Source organism: Callospermophilus lateralis, chromosome 5 (genome assembly GCF_048772815.1).
Source record: "Callospermophilus lateralis isolate mCalLat2 chromosome 5, mCalLat2.hap1, whole genome shotgun sequence".
Taxonomy (NCBI): Eukaryota; Metazoa; Chordata; class Mammalia; order Rodentia; family Sciuridae; genus Callospermophilus; species Callospermophilus lateralis.
In genome coordinates this window covers 109,295,667-109,314,370 of record NC_135309.1, presented here as the reverse complement: position 1 = coordinate 109,314,370, position 18,704 = coordinate 109,295,667, and the positions used below count along the sequence as shown (strand labels likewise).

The window sequence follows — 18,704 nt, the reverse complement described above, 5'->3', positions numbered from 1 at the left end:
AAAAGTGTCAAATAAATGTTGCTTCCAAGTGGTAATCTGTAAAATGAGACCAAAGATGAGCCCAACAGATTCACTTAAACTGAGGCATACTTTTAAGTCATGTGAAGTTAAAGATAGGAAAAAAAAGTGATCTCTTTTTCTTTTGAATGAGATGCCACCATTTTTGAAAAATTTTATTTTGAATTTGAATGTTTAAACATGATATTTATTATGCTCCTTGTCATATAACATGAAATCTATTTTTAGAGAGCTCACAATCTAAAGTAGAAAATTGCCCTACCAGTTTTCTTGTTATCAACACACTAATCTTTTCTTGATTTTTGAGAATTAATTTTTTTTTTTACTTTCTCATTTTCCTTTGGATTTAAAAAAAAAAAAATTTTGTAGTTGTAGATGGACAGCATACCTTTATTTTATTTGTTTATTTTTATGTGGTGCTGAGGATCGAACCCAGTGCCTCAGACATGCTAGGCAAGTGCTCTGTCACTGAACTACAGCCCCAGCCTCTGAATTTTGTTTAATTTGGACCTTAATTTGGAAAAATTCTAACTCACATTTATATATTTTTATTTCTGACCAGTCCTCTGTTAGACTATCAAGGTTGAATCACAAGAATATCAATTTATTTATTTAAGAAATATTTTTACACAACATCTATATCTTAAGCTTTTCTGGTTTCTGGGGACTTAATGGTATTTTTATGGGACTTACTGTATGCTTCTAAGGGGTTTTATATTTTAATGAACAAGAGGCAGGTAATAAATATGCAGCTGGACATGCCAGATCTTTACAATAATTATCATTATAAAGAAAAAGCCATAAATAATGGTGGAAGTATGGTGAAGAGTGCCACCGTTTTACATGGATGATTTGGGAAGGCCTCTTATTTAGAGAGATTCTGGCAGAATCAGTATATGCTATACAAAGTTAATGCTTGTTTATATTTCTGCTTTGTAGCTACAGACTGCAATACACAGAGTAACAGTGGCTCAGGTGGCTGTGCCTGTTCTTTGTGGAAGTGCCCTGAAAAACAAAGGTGTACAGCCTTTATTAGATGCTATTACTATGTACTTGCCTTCACCTGAAGAGCGCAACTATGAATTTCTGTAAGTAGCAGTCTCATAGATTAAATTCCAAGTCTTGAAAACACAAGTAGACCTCATTAGTGGTTAAGAATATCTTTGAAAATAACATAACATAGAGCCATAGTAACTTTTATGTGAAAGGGACATTTGTCATCATCTCTTCTAACCTTCCATGTTTATAGATGGAGCTAGGTTGTGGCTTTTCACTGTGTATGTGTTTAAGTGTTGACCTTGTCATCTTAGTTTTAAAAAAAAAAGTTTGTTAAATAATCAGTAGATACATTTATATACATCTAGACTTATGCATTTTTCATAAGCTCAAAATGTTTTGTGGCTATAAGGAAGTCATTGTTTTACTCCTATTGCAATTAACAGCATTATACTTAGGTAATAAATTCTCTAAAACCTGAGCGAGCATTATGCAGATGAGCAGAGAAGTGGGCTTTAATTTGCTAACTAGGACATTCATTAATAACTTTTCTTTTTTATTGATTTTATTATTTTTTTCATTAATAACTTTTCACATCTATAAATTTGAAGGGCATAATGGTAAAGTAATTGTGCATGGAATATGTATTGTTGGATTTAAATCCCAGCTCTTCCAAGTTGTTTAACATCTCCATTTATAAAATCAGAGAACAGGATCTACGTCCTAGGGTTCTATCGAAAGAATGTTGGCTATATAAACAAGTTCATGTATGTACTGTAGATATTTATGGTTATGCAGGGAATAAAAAGGGAGAGTGAAAGCAATAATGGGAAAGAACCCATTTGTTCACCCTGTGTGGGCTTCTTGAGAATGGTATGATGTTCTCAGATATGTTTTTTGAAAGAGAGGTCTTAGCAAATAAATTATTTGCAAATAGAGGTAATATTTGGAAGAGAATTCACTATTTTTAGTTTTGAAGAATTAGTGGTAAGATCTCCATTAAATAATTTAGTCAGTGGAGGAAGAAAGGTGCATCACATCATTACTTAATAGACGTAGATAGCTCTACTCCAAGAATATAAGGGATCTTTGGAAGACATTAAAATTAAATTTCTGCAGTGATTCTGGTTTGCTCTGTATAGATATGTGGGAAGTATATTTTATAGACCTTTCTGTAATATCCTCTTTCTTTTATAGGCAGTGGTATAAGGGTGACTTATGCGCACTGGCATTTAAAGTTCTTCATGACAAGCAGAGAGGCCCAGTGGTTTTTATGCGTATTTACTCGGGAATGCTAAAGCCCCAGTTGGCCATTCATAATATTAATGGAAACTGCACGTGAGTAGAAGCTTAGGTTATTTTTCAAAACTGTACTCATTTCTTTAAAAGTACTTGACTAACATAAATCATGGTTTTAAAGGGAGAGAATAAGTCGTCTGCTTTTGCCATTTGCTGACCAACATGTAGAAATCCCTTCATTGACTGCTGGTAACATCGCTTTGACTGTTGGGCTTAAACAGGTAAATGACCAAATGATTTCTCTAGAAAATAGTAGTTTAAATATTTAGTTACAAGTATTTTTTAATAGCAAAAAATTCATAAAAAATCTAAATGTCCATCAGTAGAATAATGAATATTGTGGCATATTAATTAACATGGTTGACTATCATTCATTTGATAGAAAAGTAAATTATAGAAGGTAACAGGATGGATTATATACATATAAAATTCACATCCAAGTAAAATATTCTATTTATGGATACATATATGTCTTAAGGTTGTTTAAATATTGCCTTTTCCCCATTGGGTTTTTACCTGTCTTGATCATACAGAAAATTTAATCTAACTTTATAATTAGATAATAACTAAAAGATAATTTGCTAATAAAGGCTCCATGAGGGCAAGGGTTTTTGTTTCTTTTGCTCACATTTCTACCACAGTCTGTAGATCAGTGATTGTGTATAGTAGACAGTATGAAGAAATTTTTAGGATGAATGGATAAAAATACTTGATTCTGATTATATTTTGGGTGGATTAAAACTAAGGACATTTCCTTTATGTGGATTAAGTCAGGTCGAGTTTTATCATTAAACTTTTTATCTGTCATTTGGATAATATTACTTTTAACATTTGGAACGCTTCATGATTGATTGCAAGTTCAGTATCCTTTAGTAAAAAATTCTCATAGTGTGGATATTAGATTTCTGGTATTAAAGTGTCCTGTGCTCCTTGTTTGTATTTAAAGGTACTCTAAAGGTATTTTTGGAGTATTGTAGCAGTAGGACTGTCCTTAATGAGAAGGAAACTGGCTTTGAACTTCATGATATAAAAGGTTAAAAGTGAAATTTTAGTTTTAAAGAGTAACTGGACTCTTAACTATGTAGACACTATCAATTCTGGCTGGCCAATGGTATTCTGGTTAATTTTATACTTAATAAGCAATTTTCTGTAAAAAAAAAATTCTTACTGATGTTAAAACACTGTAAGGGACCTCTACTTAACCTCTTTTTTTGTGATTGAAAATGTAGACAGGTACATTTATTTGTTAAAGAAATGGATTTTGGATATGAGGTGTGTGTTTGTGTATGTGTTTTATTGTTTATTAAAATTTATTACTGCAATATTTTGGATAGAATTCTTATACCAGTTGAGTTTTACTTATGAAAAGTTATAATGAACTTTCTGAATTTATTTCTCCTAAGTTCTGATGAGAAAAGTCAAGATTTTTCTTGTTAATGATTTTTAGTGGGAGATGAATGTTTTCCAAGAACCTGTTTCGTTCCAGTTGTTCTGTTTGCTTGCAGACTGCCACTGGAGACACCATTGTCTCATCCAAATCCAGTGCATTAGCTGCAGCTCGTCAAGCCAAACGGGAGGGAGAAAAGAAGCATAAACAAAACAGGGAAGCAGACAGACTTCTGTTGGCTGGAGTGGAAATTCCAGAACCTGTTTTCTTTTGTACCATAGAACCTCCATCAGTGGCTAAGCAGCCAGGTACAAATAGTCTTCGTATATCAATTAACTAGTGTTCTGATGACTTACATAAACTGGTTACAATATACCCTAAGGAAATGTCTTATGTGATTGAATTAGATTTTATTTGTACTTTTTTTCTTTTATCTTTTCCATTTTTTTCTTTTCATATTCTTCCTTACTCTTGTTCTTGTGCTATCTGGGATTTCAAATAATTGGCCTTAGACCTTCCCTTCTAGTATATTAGATTAGATAGTAACTGATTCATAACTAATTCAGTTTCTTGTGTATAAAAGTGCTGTTTTACCTTATGTTCTAATCAATCTTTAGAACCCAGTGAAAATATTAATATTTACAATGGCTAATATTGCTTGGGCTTTTGAGAGTTACGTACTTTATTTGGCATATTAGCTAAAAATTCTTCAGTGGTTTCTTATTACTTATCACATAAACTCCTTAGTGTGGAATATAATGCTCATGACTCCACCTATATAATTTCCAGTTAGATTGTCTTAATAATATCAAAGTTTATTTTTCTCTCTTGTGAAAGATTTGTTAGTCCCTTGGTTAGAGGATTGCTCCACAAAACCCTAGGGCACTCGGGCTCCAGTTTTTCTGCTCCACTGTCTGCATGCATAGTTCCTATGGTGGCTGGTAGAGCCATGGGTATCATTGTGGAGCTTCTAAGAGCAGAAAAGAGTAAGAGGGAGGAACAAGCTATACCCACTTCCCTCTTAAGATTTCTTATATGGGGCTGGGGATGTGGCTCAAGCGGTAGCGCGCTCACCTGGCATGTGTACGGCCCTGGTTCGATCCTCAGCACCACGTACAAACAAAGATGTTGTGTCCGCCAAATACTAAAAAATAAATATTAAAATTCTCTCTCTCTCCCCCTCTCTCCCACTCCCTCTCACTCTTTCTTTAAAAAAAAAAAAAAAAAAAAAAGATTTCTTATATGTCATTGGCCAACACTGATCTCAAGGGAGACTGATAAAGGTCTTAAGTAGGGAGCCACAGAGTGGAGTGGAAGGCTAGCAGTCTCTGCCGTAGCCTTCTTGCCTGGCCTCATTTCTTAAAACTTTCTCCTTTTTGTACCCTCTTTTTCCACTCAAACAAAAATAAAAATAAAGTGAGTGCTTATGTCTTATGCTACTTTGGTAAAGTAGATCTGATTTCCTAAAGATGTTATGTTCTTTTTGCATTGCTGGTTTTTTTTTTTTTTTTTTTTTTTTTTTTTTTGTGGTATTGGGGATTGAATCCAGGGATGCTGTACCACTGAGTCACATCCCCAGCTTTTTTTATTTTTATTTTTTTCTTTTGAAATTTTTTAATGGGGCTGGGGATGTGGCTCAAGCGGCAGCATGCTCGCCTGGCATGTGTGCAGCCCAGGTTCGATCACCACATACAAAACAAAGATGTGTCCACCGATAACTAACTAACTAAATAAATAAATATTAAAATTCTCTCTCTCTCTCTCTCTCTCTCTCTCTCTCTCTCTCTCTCTCTCTCTCTCTCTCCCCCCTCTCTCTCTTTAAAAAAAATTAAATAAAAAAAAGAAATTTTTAAAAAATAAGTTTGAGTAAAAATAATGATGAGTTAGTTTGTAGGAAAAAAATAAGGAATATGATTGAAGTTTGTAAACACTGTGTGATCTCATTCTTTAATGTTCATAGGTTCATCTAAAATCCTCTGAGATCATCATGGAAACAGAGAGCAGAATGTGGTTACTAGGGGCTGGGCAAGGGTAGAGCAGGGGAGGATGTTGGTCAAAGGGTATAGAATTTTGGTTAGAAGAATAAATTCAAGACATCTATAGTATAGCATAGTGACTGAGTTAACAACAATGTATTATATACTTGAAAATTCTAGCCCTTTTTATTTTGAGACAGGGTCTCACTAAGTTGCCTGAACTGGCCTCCCTCAGATCTTCTGCCTCAGCCTTCTGAGTTGCTGTAATTACAAGAATGTACCATTGTGCTCTGCTATTTTCACATTAGGATGGTAACCCCTGAATGTATCTCCTTGTAAAATGTTTACTTTTTCTCTATGTCTGAAATCAAGTTGTGCTTCTTTATCAAGCTCTCGGTGAATTGCTGTATTAGACTAAGGACAGACCTTCTAGTTTTTTTCCCTGGACTTATAGGATATGGAAAAATAAAAACTTTATTTCCTTCCCATATCTTCTGGAGGATTCAGTGGGAAAAGAAAGAGAAAATCCTAAGCCATGAAAGGGGTTCAGTTCCTCACCTACCCAGGTGTAGTTCACATAAAAAAAAATCTAAGTGTAGATTTAAGAAAGCCCCAAATATAGAAGGAAACTGGGTCTTTTTGTCCAGGTGGTGAGGAAAAGCATTTAAATTAAGACAGGTATAGCAGCAACTTTCCTGGTACCTTAAAATGCCCTCAGGCCAATAGGTGTAGTGTGGACTCTGATGGAGAAGGATCATGTAATGAAGAATCCTGCTGGGCTGGGGTTGTGGCTCAGTGGTAGAGCGTTTGCCTAGCGAGGCCCTGGATTCGATCCTCAGCACCACATATAAATAAATTTAAAAAAGGCATTGTGTCCAACTACACCTAAAAAAATAAGTATTAAAAAAAAAAAAAAAAGAATCCTGCCACTTGTTACATCGAAGTGGGCACACCTAGTTATTTCAGGATTGACCTGGTGTTTAAGGAATGGGTTGCCTGAAGAAAGTAACCTATGAATTCTTTTAAATATATATGAAAGTAATTTTCAATTTCAAATGTAGTGTAAGGACCAGAACTTAAGTTTCAAGATTGCAGTTAAGTTGCTCCAGCCAATTTTACATCTAAGAACCCAAACCTTTAATTGCTTTAGGAGAAATAGTTTTGTGTCCAAAGAAGGTCTTATCAATGGGCATTGGCTGGAAAGTCCTAGGCCCTGAGAGCCAGGGACTTCCTGGGACTCCCTAACTTTACTGTTCCTTTTTCTGTACTCCTGTTATATTTTCTCAATAGTCTTGTTATAGGACTCAGTACCCTTTGTTATAATACCATGTTTTCATCACAATAAGCCCTCCAGAGGATAAGTCTTTTTAACTATTTTTGAATGAATTTATTTTTTAATAAAGTTTAAAACTACCTTTTCATTCCAAAAACCAGAGTCATACATAGTTATTGAGTATCTGTAGGTATTTAAAATATTATCTAAAATAATGCTTCTTAATCTTGAATGCATATGCACATCTCTTTGGGGTTCTTGTTAAAATGTAGATTCCGACTCAGTAGGTTTAAAACCTCAGTCTGCATTTTCCTCAGTCTCTAGGACATGCCAGTGTTGCTGGCCTTTAGGTCCTACTTTCCAATGTCAAGGGTCTAAAAGCATTTTCTAGATGGGGTGAGGTTGTAGCTCAGTGGTAGAGGGCTTCCCTAGCATGTGTGAGGCACTGGGTTTGATTCTCAGCACCACATAAAAATAAATAAATAAAATAGAGATATTGTGTCCATCTACAGCTAAAAATTTTAGAAAAAGAAATTAACATGATCCACTTATGTAACTCAAAATTTCTTACAGCTGAATAAAATATTAGTTTTAATAATATACTTCATTTAATTCAGTATATCAAATACAGATTGAGCTTCCCTAACCTGAGAATCCAAAGTACTCTGAAATCTAACTCTTCTGGTTCCAAGTATTTCAGACAAGGGATATTCAATCTGTATTTTTATCATTTCAATATGAAACCAATATTTTAAAAAAGTATTGATATTTTACATTCTCTTTTGTATTAATTTTTATAAACTGGTGTGCATTTTACATTTATTACAGCATCTACCAATTCAGACTAATAATACAAATGGCTAGTGACTTTTGTTCATATAGTACAGATCTAGAAGTCCTGTTTTATATACCTAAGGTCTAGAAGTTCTGTTTTATATACCCAAGAACACTTTGAATGTGTGACTTTGAATCTGTAGCTTAGTTTTTTTTTTTATTTTATTTTATTTGTCTCAGCTATACTTTATATCTAAAGAAATAAAGAAAATAAAGTTCTTTTATAAAGAAGAAGTATCAATTGTATTATTGGTTGTATTAAAATATCACCTCACGTTAGATGCTGTGTTTAATGCAGATAGTATATTCCCATTTCTCCTGTGGTTATGATAAATCATCATGGAGGGATCATATTAGTATCTGGTTATTCATGGTTTAATTTTGTCTTTTTTTTTTTTTTTTTTGGCTAGGTTCTTATTATTGCCACTCTTCTGAAGTCATTTTGCATTTTTTTCAGCTCCTAGATTGATCTTTGTAAAATATAATCAGATAATGTCAAGTGTCCCCTTTAAGTGCTTCCAGTGACTTCACAGTGTAAACCCAAACTTCTCACCGTGGTCTATAAGACCTTTTATGATATGATCCCTGCCACACATCTTCCTTTTACTGATACTGCTCTTCATTTTACCCACATATATTTGGCTGTCAGCCTTCTTGCTGCTTTTTTTTAACATTAAATCATTCTTTGCACCACCATTCCCTCTATCTAGAATTCTTCTTCTTCTTTTTTTTTTTTTTTAAATATTTATTTAGTTGTAGATGAACATACAGTATCTTTATTTATTTTTATGTGGTGCCAAGAATTGAACCTAGTGCCTCTCACATGCGAGGCAAGCACTTTACCATTGAACTATAGCCCTAGCTCCCCTTTTTCTTTTAACATAAAGATTTTGCTTATAGCTTGCTGTTTTCTTTTGTGTCTTTACTTAAATTATCCTGGAGATGCCTTCCCAGATTATCCAGTGTCAAATAGCCTTCCCTCACTATTATATCTCTTTGGTTTATTTTCTACAAAACATTTATGGCAGTTTGAAAATTCCCTTGTTCAACAAGTTTCCTCACTAGAACATACAGTAATTATAAAAAAAAAAAATGCAATATAAAGATAACAGTTGTTTATCCCCTAGATTTGGATCGTGCATTGAAATGCCTTCAGCGGGAAGATCCCAGTTTGAAAGTAAGGCTAGATCCTGACTCTGGACAAGTATGTACATTATTACTTAACCCCAGAAGTGCTTCAGTGAGTGTGTGTGCACATGTGTGCATGTGTCTAGAATGTTGATTGATCTGTGCTCCTGAAAAAAATAGCTTTTTTTAAAATTTGTAATATAAAATTCTGATTATTTATGTTGATTATTAAGCTGAATAAACAAATTCTCCTTAATTCCCTATGTATAAACTGCATTTTTTGACCTTCCATCAAACCGCATTCTGTGAAATTTCGAGTAAAGTTTAACTTTTAGGGCAAAGCCTTGAGCCTCTTACACTAAGAGTTTTTTACTAGGGGGTCTGGAAGGTGCTTTAATGACACTAGCACATGTAAAATGGATGGGAATGTCAGATACAGTCTAATAACTTGGGAGGACATAGGTTCTAAAGTAGGTGCTGATATGGCACTGAAAAGTAAGTGTTCCTGATTCATTAAGAAAAAAATTAAGTAACTTTCTGCACCTCTTTTTAGGAGGGCAGGGCAAAATTTATGTGAGGTAATTCCTTTAAATATTATAAATTTGTCTTTAAAAAGAATAAATTGATTTAATCCAGAAAATATGGAATATTTCATGTTCCCTCATGCCAGGTAAAAGAAGTGGTCATTTAAATTGATCCTAAAGACCACAATAACAGTAACTAAAACAGAAAATTTTATTTAAAAAACAGTTTATCTAAAAGATGGTAAATATTTTTTTTTAAAATAGCAGATAAAATGTGCAGTGTATGAAGTAAAGAATTAAAGTCCCCCTCTCTGTCCCTTCATCCCATTTCACACAGGAAATCAGTGTGGAAACTTGATGAGTGCCTTTCCACTCTTTGTTCCCAAGTATCTCTTTTATAACTGGGCTATATTATTTAGCACAATATAATTTTTTCCAAATATATATGTACAAATACATATTACTCATTCTGTTTGTATTTATACACAACTTGCTTTTTTCCTAAGTAATTTGCTTTTTAACTTTGTATTAAAAAATAGCAATTATATACCAAGCAGTCCTTTTTTAAAAAAAAAAATTTTTTTTGGATTACAGTTTTACTATAATGAAAGGATACAAATTAGAACCAGCCAAAGGAAGAAGACACATGGAGCGAATCTGGGAGGGTTCTAAATGCAAAGTGTTCTTCATCCTTCGTCCTCAGGAACATGTTACCCTTCTGGCTGAGTATTGCCAAACAAAGATGCTCACCCAAGAATTGTGTGTTCAGAATTTTTATTAGAACTTGATACATACTGCCTTTGTGGTTGACCTTTAGTGACTAGGCCTCCCATAGTTTTAAGCTAATAGTTTAGTCTCCAGTTTTTCTAAAAGGTAGAGTTGTTAGTATGGGTTCATTCCAAAGTCCACATCATAAATCACTTTATTAGACTGTCTGATGGGCTAACCCATGAGATATTTCTATAAGGTAGGACTTTCCAAAGGCTACCTCCCAGTAGCCAAGATCAAAGGCCATGTCTTTCTGGGTGTAGTACACAAATGGCATATGAACAAAAGCAAATACATACACCTTGCAATATGTTCTTTCTTATTCACAAAAGACTTTCTTTATGTGTAACTTTCATTGTTGAGAAGAAATGATTACTTCATTGATTTTGATGCCAGTTTGGTTGTTCTAACAAGGACCCAAAAAAATATTGATTCAGAAAAGTGAAAGTTTCTCTTGTCACATGAAGATTCAAATGAGTTTGGAGGTTTTGACTGTTCATAAAACTGTAAGGTACCTAGTATGGTTGGAAAATGTTTTGGGAGAAGGCTGTCTTCTCTGTTCACATGGTATTGCCCTCAGCCAGTTTCAGCACAGTTGCCTACTTCATTGATTAGAAAAAGGGCTTTACCCTCCTCTTAAAGGCATAGTCCAGGAGTTGTAAATATTATTTGCACTCATGTTCCATTGGCTAGAGCTTAGCTTTGTTGTCGGGAAGTGCAGTTCTAGTTAGATGCAACCAACTCAGATTATAATTGAACTGTCATGGAAGGAGAGAATAACCAAGTGATTTGATTTATTATTCTAGTCAGAAAAATAAAAAACTTTTGATGTAGGAGCCTGCCCTCCCACTAAAGAAATTGCAAAGGAAACTGAGTTTATAATTGATGAAAAATTACTTAAATACATATTAGTATCATACTTTTATATAATATTTTACAATACATATCCTTTTTCCCTTGTCATCCCAGACTATCCTATGTGGTATGGGGGAATTACATATTGAGATTATTCATGACCGGATCAAGAGGGAATATGGCCTAGAGACCTATCTAGGGCCTCTCCAGGTGGCATACCGAGAGACCATCCTAAATTCAGTTCGTGCCACAGGTAAAAAATAAAAGATTTAGGTCTTGATGCTTTTATTTTCTCTTCTTTCTGTTTAATTGCTTAATATAGGGTTCACAGTCACTACTGTCTTCCACAGTTTTAATGTATATAGATCTTTTCATTTGTTTTAAACAGACTGTCCTGTGTCATTACCATAGACAACATCTACTGGATGAGCCACTCATCAAACTGATGTGCTGTTCAGTGGTCATAGGGCATGATAAGGCAGTGAAATGGGTGGCTTATCCCAATCTTCATCACCAAACAAGTATAAGAATTTGAAGTCAGTGTGTTATTTTTACTCTAAAAGTGAAGGGAAAAGTCAATTCTACTTTAATAAATATGGAAATCTTTTACTGATAATATTCTTGAGAAAGTATAGTTTTTATATTTTTCGTCTGAAATGTGAGAACTCATGGCTTTTCCACATATAATTTCAGATTAGTTCCTTTAAGCAAAATAACAAAATTATTATTGCTACTCAACCCCAAGGGAAAACATAGGTTTGTGAAATAATGTAGAAAAAAAGATGTTCAGTATAACCAGGTACTTTTAAGTACCTCAATAATTTGTGAAGGCTGGGCATGGTGGTGCACTCTTGTAATCCCAGGTATTCAGGAGGTTGAGGCAGAAGGATCAAAAGTTCAAGGGCAGCATCAGCAACTTTGTGAAACCCTGTCTCAAAATAAAAAATAAAAAGGGTTAGAGTGCTAAAGCACCTCTGAGTTTAATCCCTAGTTACAATAAATAAATAAATAATGAAATGTCTAGGTGATTGTAGTTCACTAAAGTTTAAAAAAATTAAACTATAGGAACAAATGATGCAAGAGTTCTGTTTTTGGACTGTATACCTGGAACAAACAAATAATACGCTTAGAATGTCTGACCTAGTTAGAATGTAACAAATTTCCAGAGACCAAAAGGAAGAGGAAACAGATGTCGAATCTGTTATCATCTGTAACCCAACAGTGGAGAATCACATCCTGATAGAAAGAGTTACATAGAGCAAGGAAACATGGTTGTCTCTGAAGATAGCCGCAAATTTTTTGAGAATTTTTAATTATAGGCTTCTAATATGGGTTTTTAGTCTAATTCACAGAATTAATTTGACCTAAAAACTCCGAAAGGAATTTAGTTTTAAGTGTTCATTGTTTGGTAGCATCCCAGGGAAAAATCAAAAAAACCTCTTCAGAGAATGGTAGGTCTTCAACCCAGGCCTCAAATTCCCACAGATAAAGGACTATAAACTCAGATTTTCTTTTCTTTTTTTTTTTTTTTTAAATCATGAAACTGAGAAAAAGCTCAATGAGGAAAAAAAAAAGGGCAGTAAAAATAACAAAACGTAAGTCAGACCTGCTAAGACTTTGGATATTGGAATTAACAGATGGAAAATACAAAATTTATTATTTTTTGTGAAATAAAAGGGGGTAGGAAGTATTAATAAGGAGCAAGTTACTATCAAAAATAAACAGGCGGTGGAACATTATGATATGGGAAGAAGAAATGTTCAAAAAACTAGTGGTGGGAGCATATTACATTATGATTTTGAGCTTGGAGTCACTGTGTTACATGATTCACATAAATACCTTATAGTTTTTGTTTTAGTTAAATATTTGAGTTTGGTAATAGCTGTTGGCTGTTGAGTTTCGTACTAGCTATTGGTTGAGTTTGGTATAGCTGCTTTTAGTTTTATAAAAAACATTTTTACTTATTTTTTGGGAAGGAAATCATAAACAATAAGTACATAAAATATTGCTGAAAGAATATATGATATTGAACAGTTTATAGGTAGGCAGTATTAAAAGTTTTCATTAGCTAGCCTTTTGCATTCTTTAATTTTTTTATCATTTCATTTTTACTTTTTAATAAATGCTTTTAATTTAAAGAATTTCCATCTCAAAAGATGTTTGGGAAGTTTGAAAGTATAATATCATGTGCCTCAACATATTTTCGCAGTAAGGCATTATTAGCAGGTGGTTCAGAGCAGGTTTTTAACGGTGGTAAACATGAAGAAGAGGCTTTGTATCTAGTAGAACTATTTACCCTGATTATTTATTTTTTTAATAGTATTTATGGTATTTAGTACCATTATTAAATCTCTCCTACTTTATCTTCTTTGAGGCTGTGAGCTTACTGATTGTAATTCTGCCAATTATAACACCTTAATACCTTTCCAGAACAATTCTCTGAGATCATGTTCAATTTGTTCTTAGATACCTTAGATAGAATTTTAGGAGACAAACGGCATCTTGTGACTGTAGAACTAGAGGCAAGGCCAACTGAAAAGCCATCTGTTGTGCCAGTGATTGAGTATGGTGAAAGTGTCAGTGAAGACCTTTTGAAGGCCTCCCAAGAGGCCATTGAAAATGGAATTCACAGTGCATGCCTTCAAGGTAAGATACTTCAGTGAAGGTAAGCATATAGTATTCCACCTGACCATTTAGTCATCCTTTTTCTTTTTTCTTTCTTTTATTTATCTTTTTCACTTCTCTTTCTGGTGCTGGGGATATAACCAGGGTCTTGCACATGCTAAGTATATAAGGTACCACTGAATTATACTCCCAGCCTCCTAATCATTGCTTCTGTTAGATTATTTTAGTCTTTTCCTAACTTCACTAGTGTTTTCTGTTTCTTTGCACTTCTGCTCCTCCTCACTACATATTGAGTACTAATACAGTTTCCCTCTTTGTATAGGACCATTGCTTGGATCCCCCATTCAAGATGTGGTAATTACTTTACATTCGCTGGTAATTCATCCTGGTACCTCCACAACTATGATTTCTGCCTGTGTCTCAAGATGTGTACAGAAGGTATAGACTGTCTTAATCCTTTTGCTTTAACTTGATTACTGAGTGTACCACTGATTTGGCAAGCAGCTGTGCTTACAGAACCTGCCCTTCTGTTCTTTCCTCTGAGTCTTAAAGTTATAGGTGTTGTTATGGAGAATTTTTGGTTTCTAAATCACAATTTTATTTGAAAGAGGAGCTTAGAAATTACTAGTAACAAGATTGGAATTAAAATATTCTCTGATTTTTGGGAAAGAGATAAATTTCCTTAAATGGCATTCTGTGCTTTTCCATCCCTGATATGAGCCTTTAGAGACAGGCTGGTTGGTAGGTTTGTATAGAGGACAGATGTGGGGTTAATTCAGCCCTGGACGATAATCCAAAGGACACTGAAGATCAATATTGATTCCCTCCAATTTTACAGTTCATGTTTATTCAAATAAGATTGCTCTCATCAAGAAACCAAAAAAGTCCTACTGAATAACACATTTAGGATGTGTTCCCTTCTTAAAGCATCAAGCCTGTGGCCTTGGTATGGTTATCTGGAGCAATGTCCTTGAGTGTTACAGATCCTCTTCGTCTTGCCTCATTGACCCACCAGGAGTGTGGTGTACTGAATGCTGATCTTGTGTGTTCATTCTAAAAGTTGACTATTTTTCAGACCTCATTTTCTGTGTTTTTTATATTTGGTACTGGGGATTGAACCCAAGGGTGTTTAACTACTGGGCCGTATCCCCATCCCTTTTTATTTTGAGACAGGGTCTCGCTGAGTTGCTTAGGGCCTCAGCAAGTTGGTAAGGCTGGTTTTGACCTTGTGATTTTCTTGCCTCAGGCTCCTAAGCCACTGGGATTACAGGTGTGCACCACTGCACCAGGTTCTCTGTACAGTTTTATTTGCGTCCATACTTATAAACACTCCAAGTTCCTGACTTAAGAAGGCTGAGCTTACTGTTTTTTTCGTGAGTTCAAATTTGTGAGGTATTTTTTGGTTTGGGGATTGAACCCAAGGCCTCATGCATGCTAATAAGCATATACTTTACCATTGAGTAACACCCCTAGACCCTAAATTCATACTTCTTAAAAAGCTTTTTTTTTTTTTTACATTTTATATTTTATTCAATTTTGAATATGTATTCTTATTTTCATTAAGAATGTCAATAGAAATAAGAGGCAACATCATCTGGTTTTCAAGCTCAGTTCTTCACTATTTCAGTACTTTGCAGTCCATTCTAATTCTAGAAAAAACATCCTCCTTAAAATCTGTTCTTAAAAGGCAACGAAATGAACAAATAATGGTTTAGTTATTACAAAGCTTTCTAAGCCATTCTTTTTAAAATATTTATTTATTTATTAGTTTTACTGATTTTATATATTTTTTAAATACACAACAGTGGAATTCTTTACTGTTCTCATTACACATACAGAGTACAATTTTTCATATCTTTATATATAGTGTATGTTCACATCAATTCATGCCTTAAAAAGCTTTTTGATTTTAAAAAGAAAAAGCTATGCTTAGAAAAGTTAAGACTAAATTTTTTTTTTTTTTTTTGGAGGGTGTCACCAGGGATTGAACCCAGTACTTAACCACTGAGTTATATCCCTAGCCCTTTTTAAAATATTTTATTTAGAGATAGGGTCTCACTAAGTTGCTCAGGGCCTTGCCATGTTGCTGAGGCTGACTCAGCCTCAGCCTCCTGGGCCACTGGGATTACAGGTGTGTGCTACCACACCCGGCAAGACTAAATATTGTTCACTTAAGAGTAAGAAATATCACTTGCAGTCATGATTTTATTGTTGAGAACATTTACCTTCAAGTAAATTTTAAAGTTCTCCTTAAATTGATACTGAAATAACAGTAATTAAAAAGATGCATGTCTCTAAATTAACATTAACCCTATTATATTGTCCTTCAAATGTAATATGTCTTTAAAAAAAGAGGTTGAAGTATTTCTGATTAGCCTTTTTACACTGGAAAATGAGAATTAATTTACAGAGCATACATTTAGATGTTAATTTATTAACTAGAGAAATCTTTCTATTGAAGTTTTCCTACCTTATTAATCTTCTAGTAAAGGACTGCTTATGAGAAGTTAATGGTGCTTCATAGTTATTGAGCCATCTATAGTGTGCTTGTAGTTCACTGGACATGAGGACACAAATAGGACAATTTTATTATTTCTCCATCTAAAGGAACTTGTGATTTAGTAAGGGAAATAAGTATGCCAGATAGCCAAAGTATTATAATAGGTTGAATACCATAAAAACTGAGGAGGAGAGAATTAGGGAGACTTTTTAGAAAGAACACAGTATCTGAGCAATGTTGATTTGGAAGGATTTGGACACAGAGGGGATTTCAGACAGAAAGAAAAGCATTCCTTTAGGTAATGTAACAGATGAAGGGAGGAGTAGTGCAAACACAGTGTTGGAAAAGTAAAATGAGGTCATTGTAGAGAAACCTTTATATGCTGTATTAAGGAGTTTGAACTCTGTTCTGAGAACAGTTGGGAATAATGTGTTTGAAGATAGAATTATAATTAGAGTACAGAAGGGATCAAAATAAGGAAGAGATTATCTAGGTCAGGAAGTAGATGAGGTGTGAATTAGGATACCATCAATGGGAAAGGAATTGTTAACAGCTTACTGGGAAAAGGAAGTAGAAGACGCATGTCCAGTGGGGGCTGTGGTGCACACCTGTAATCCTGGTGGCTTGGGAGGCTGACAGGAGGATCACAAGTTCAAAGCAAGCTTCAATAACTTAGTGAAGGTGGTAAGCAACTCAGTGAAACCCTGTCTCTAAATAAAATACAAAAAAAGGCCTGGTGATTTGGCTCAGTGGTTAAGTGTCCTGAGTTCAATTCCCACTTCCAAATTAAAAAAAAAAAAAAAAAAGCATGTCCAGTTGATCAGGAATCTAGTGATGTCATCAGCAGAAATGGACAAGCTGCATACTATAATCCCAATGGCTCAAGAGGCTGAGGAAGGAGGATCACAAGTTCAAAGGCAAACTCAGCAATTTAGTGAGGCCCTAAGCAACTCAGCAAGACCCTGTCTCTAAGTAAAGTAAAAGAAAGGTCTGGGGATATGGCCAGCTGTTAAGCACCCTTGGGTTCAATCCCCAGTATCAAAAAACAAAAAAGAAACAGGGACAAGCAGAGGAGTATTTAGAGAAGAAAATGACCTGAGTTTGGGGTACATGGAGAAGTTTCAGACACTGTTCCAAAGCTGGCCATTGGAGCAGACTGCACTGGCGAGTATTTTTGTGGAAGCTGTGCAGAAGGTGCTTTTAAGTTCTGCAATTAGGTAATACTGTTAAGGAAAAGACCCTGAAAGAGAAAGAGAACTGAGAAGAGTTCCATGGGCACAGTATGTCCTCTTTAGTTATAGCGTTGTCTTTAGTTTTAACCTATTTCTTCTTTTCACCTTTTCCTGCTACATCCTTTTATCCTGAAGGACATTTTCTTTATGTGGTACTGAGGCTCAAACCCAGTGCCTCAGGTGTGCAAGGCAAGTGCTCTACCACTTAGCTACAGCTACAGCCCCTGAAAGACATTTTTATTTTCCATGTTTTTTCTTTATGTGCTTGCTCTTCTTGACCTTTGAAGTCTTTTTTTTTTTTTTTTTTTTTTTTGGTACCAGGGATTGAACTCAGGGGCACTTGACCACTGAGCCACTCCCCAGCCCTATTTTGTATTTTATTTAGACAGGTTCTCACTGAGTTGCTTAGGCTGGCTTTGAACTTGAGATCCTCCAGCCTCACTATCCCAAGCCACTGGGATTACAGGCATGCACCACTATGCCTGGGTTGGCCTTTGAAGTTTTAAGATTCTGAACAAAGTGTTATACAAGAAAGGGATCTTTTAAAATGATAATGTTTCTATTATCTGTGTTAAATTTCTTGTATTGCTTTTTTAAGCTCTCCTTTATTTGCCCTCCCTGGCATGTGGCTACTAGTATGTATAAGCAAATCCTGAAGTCCTTGACTTATAAATCATGATCTCTATGGATAGAGAGTTAAAGCAGGCAGGTTTGCTAGAGCCCTTGGTTTAAGAGTATGAGCAGTATTTCATTTTTTATGAATCTTCCTTTAGCAAAAACTTGATTTCCAGTTTATGAAAGAGGGGTTAACATTCCTTAATCTCTTTAGGCTCTGAAGAAAGCTGACAAGCAAGTTTTAGAGCCCCTGATGAATCTTGAGGTTACAGTGATTAGAGAATACCTCAGCCCTGTCCTGGCAGATTTAGCACAAAGGAGAGGGAACATTCAGGAAATCCAGACTCGCCAGGACAACAAAGTTGTTATTGCATTTGTTCCCTTAGCAGAAATTATGGTAAGTACTTTTAAAAAAATATATAGATATGTTCACCAAGTTAAAAAAAACGGTACTTTGATTTAGAGAATGCTTGTTAAGTTTCAACCATCAGAACTGGATAGGACTGGGGCTGGGGGTGTGGCTCAGTGGTAGAGCGCTTGCCTAGCACGTGTGAGGCACTGGGTTTGATCCTCAGCACCACATAAAAATAAAAGAAAGAAAAAGAAATGGATAGGACTTTAGAAAGAACCCCTGAATTACTACAGTCCTGGCTTCCCCCAGTTTAAATCTAATC

The 18,704-nt window shown here is 34.8% G+C and overlaps 1 protein-coding gene across 7 annotated transcripts in view; it reads left to right on the top strand.

The window, feature by feature from the left end:
* The window catches only part of Gfm2 (GTP dependent ribosome recycling factor mitochondrial 2), a 62,286-nt gene that overhangs the window by 27,091 nt on the left and 16,491 nt on the right, over positions 1 to 18,704 (top strand). For 6 of the 7 annotated variants that reach the window (XM_076857150.1, XM_076857147.1, XM_076857148.1 and 3 more), the window contains 9 exons: positions 958 to 1,106; positions 2,212 to 2,352; positions 2,435 to 2,534; positions 3,819 to 4,008; positions 8,911 to 8,987; positions 11,173 to 11,311; positions 13,525 to 13,704; positions 14,006 to 14,121; positions 18,245 to 18,427. In XM_076857150.1, coding sequence (XP_076713265.1) covers positions 958 to 1,106; positions 2,212 to 2,352; positions 2,435 to 2,534; positions 3,819 to 4,008; positions 8,911 to 8,987; positions 11,173 to 11,311; positions 13,525 to 13,704; positions 14,006 to 14,121; positions 18,245 to 18,427 — 1,275 coding nt within the window. The remainder of the gene's footprint in view (positions 1 to 957; positions 1,107 to 2,211; positions 2,353 to 2,434; positions 2,535 to 3,818; positions 4,009 to 8,910; positions 8,988 to 11,172; positions 11,312 to 13,524; positions 13,705 to 14,005; positions 14,122 to 18,244; positions 18,428 to 18,704) is intronic. The other variant, XM_076857151.1, reaches the window with a different exon arrangement.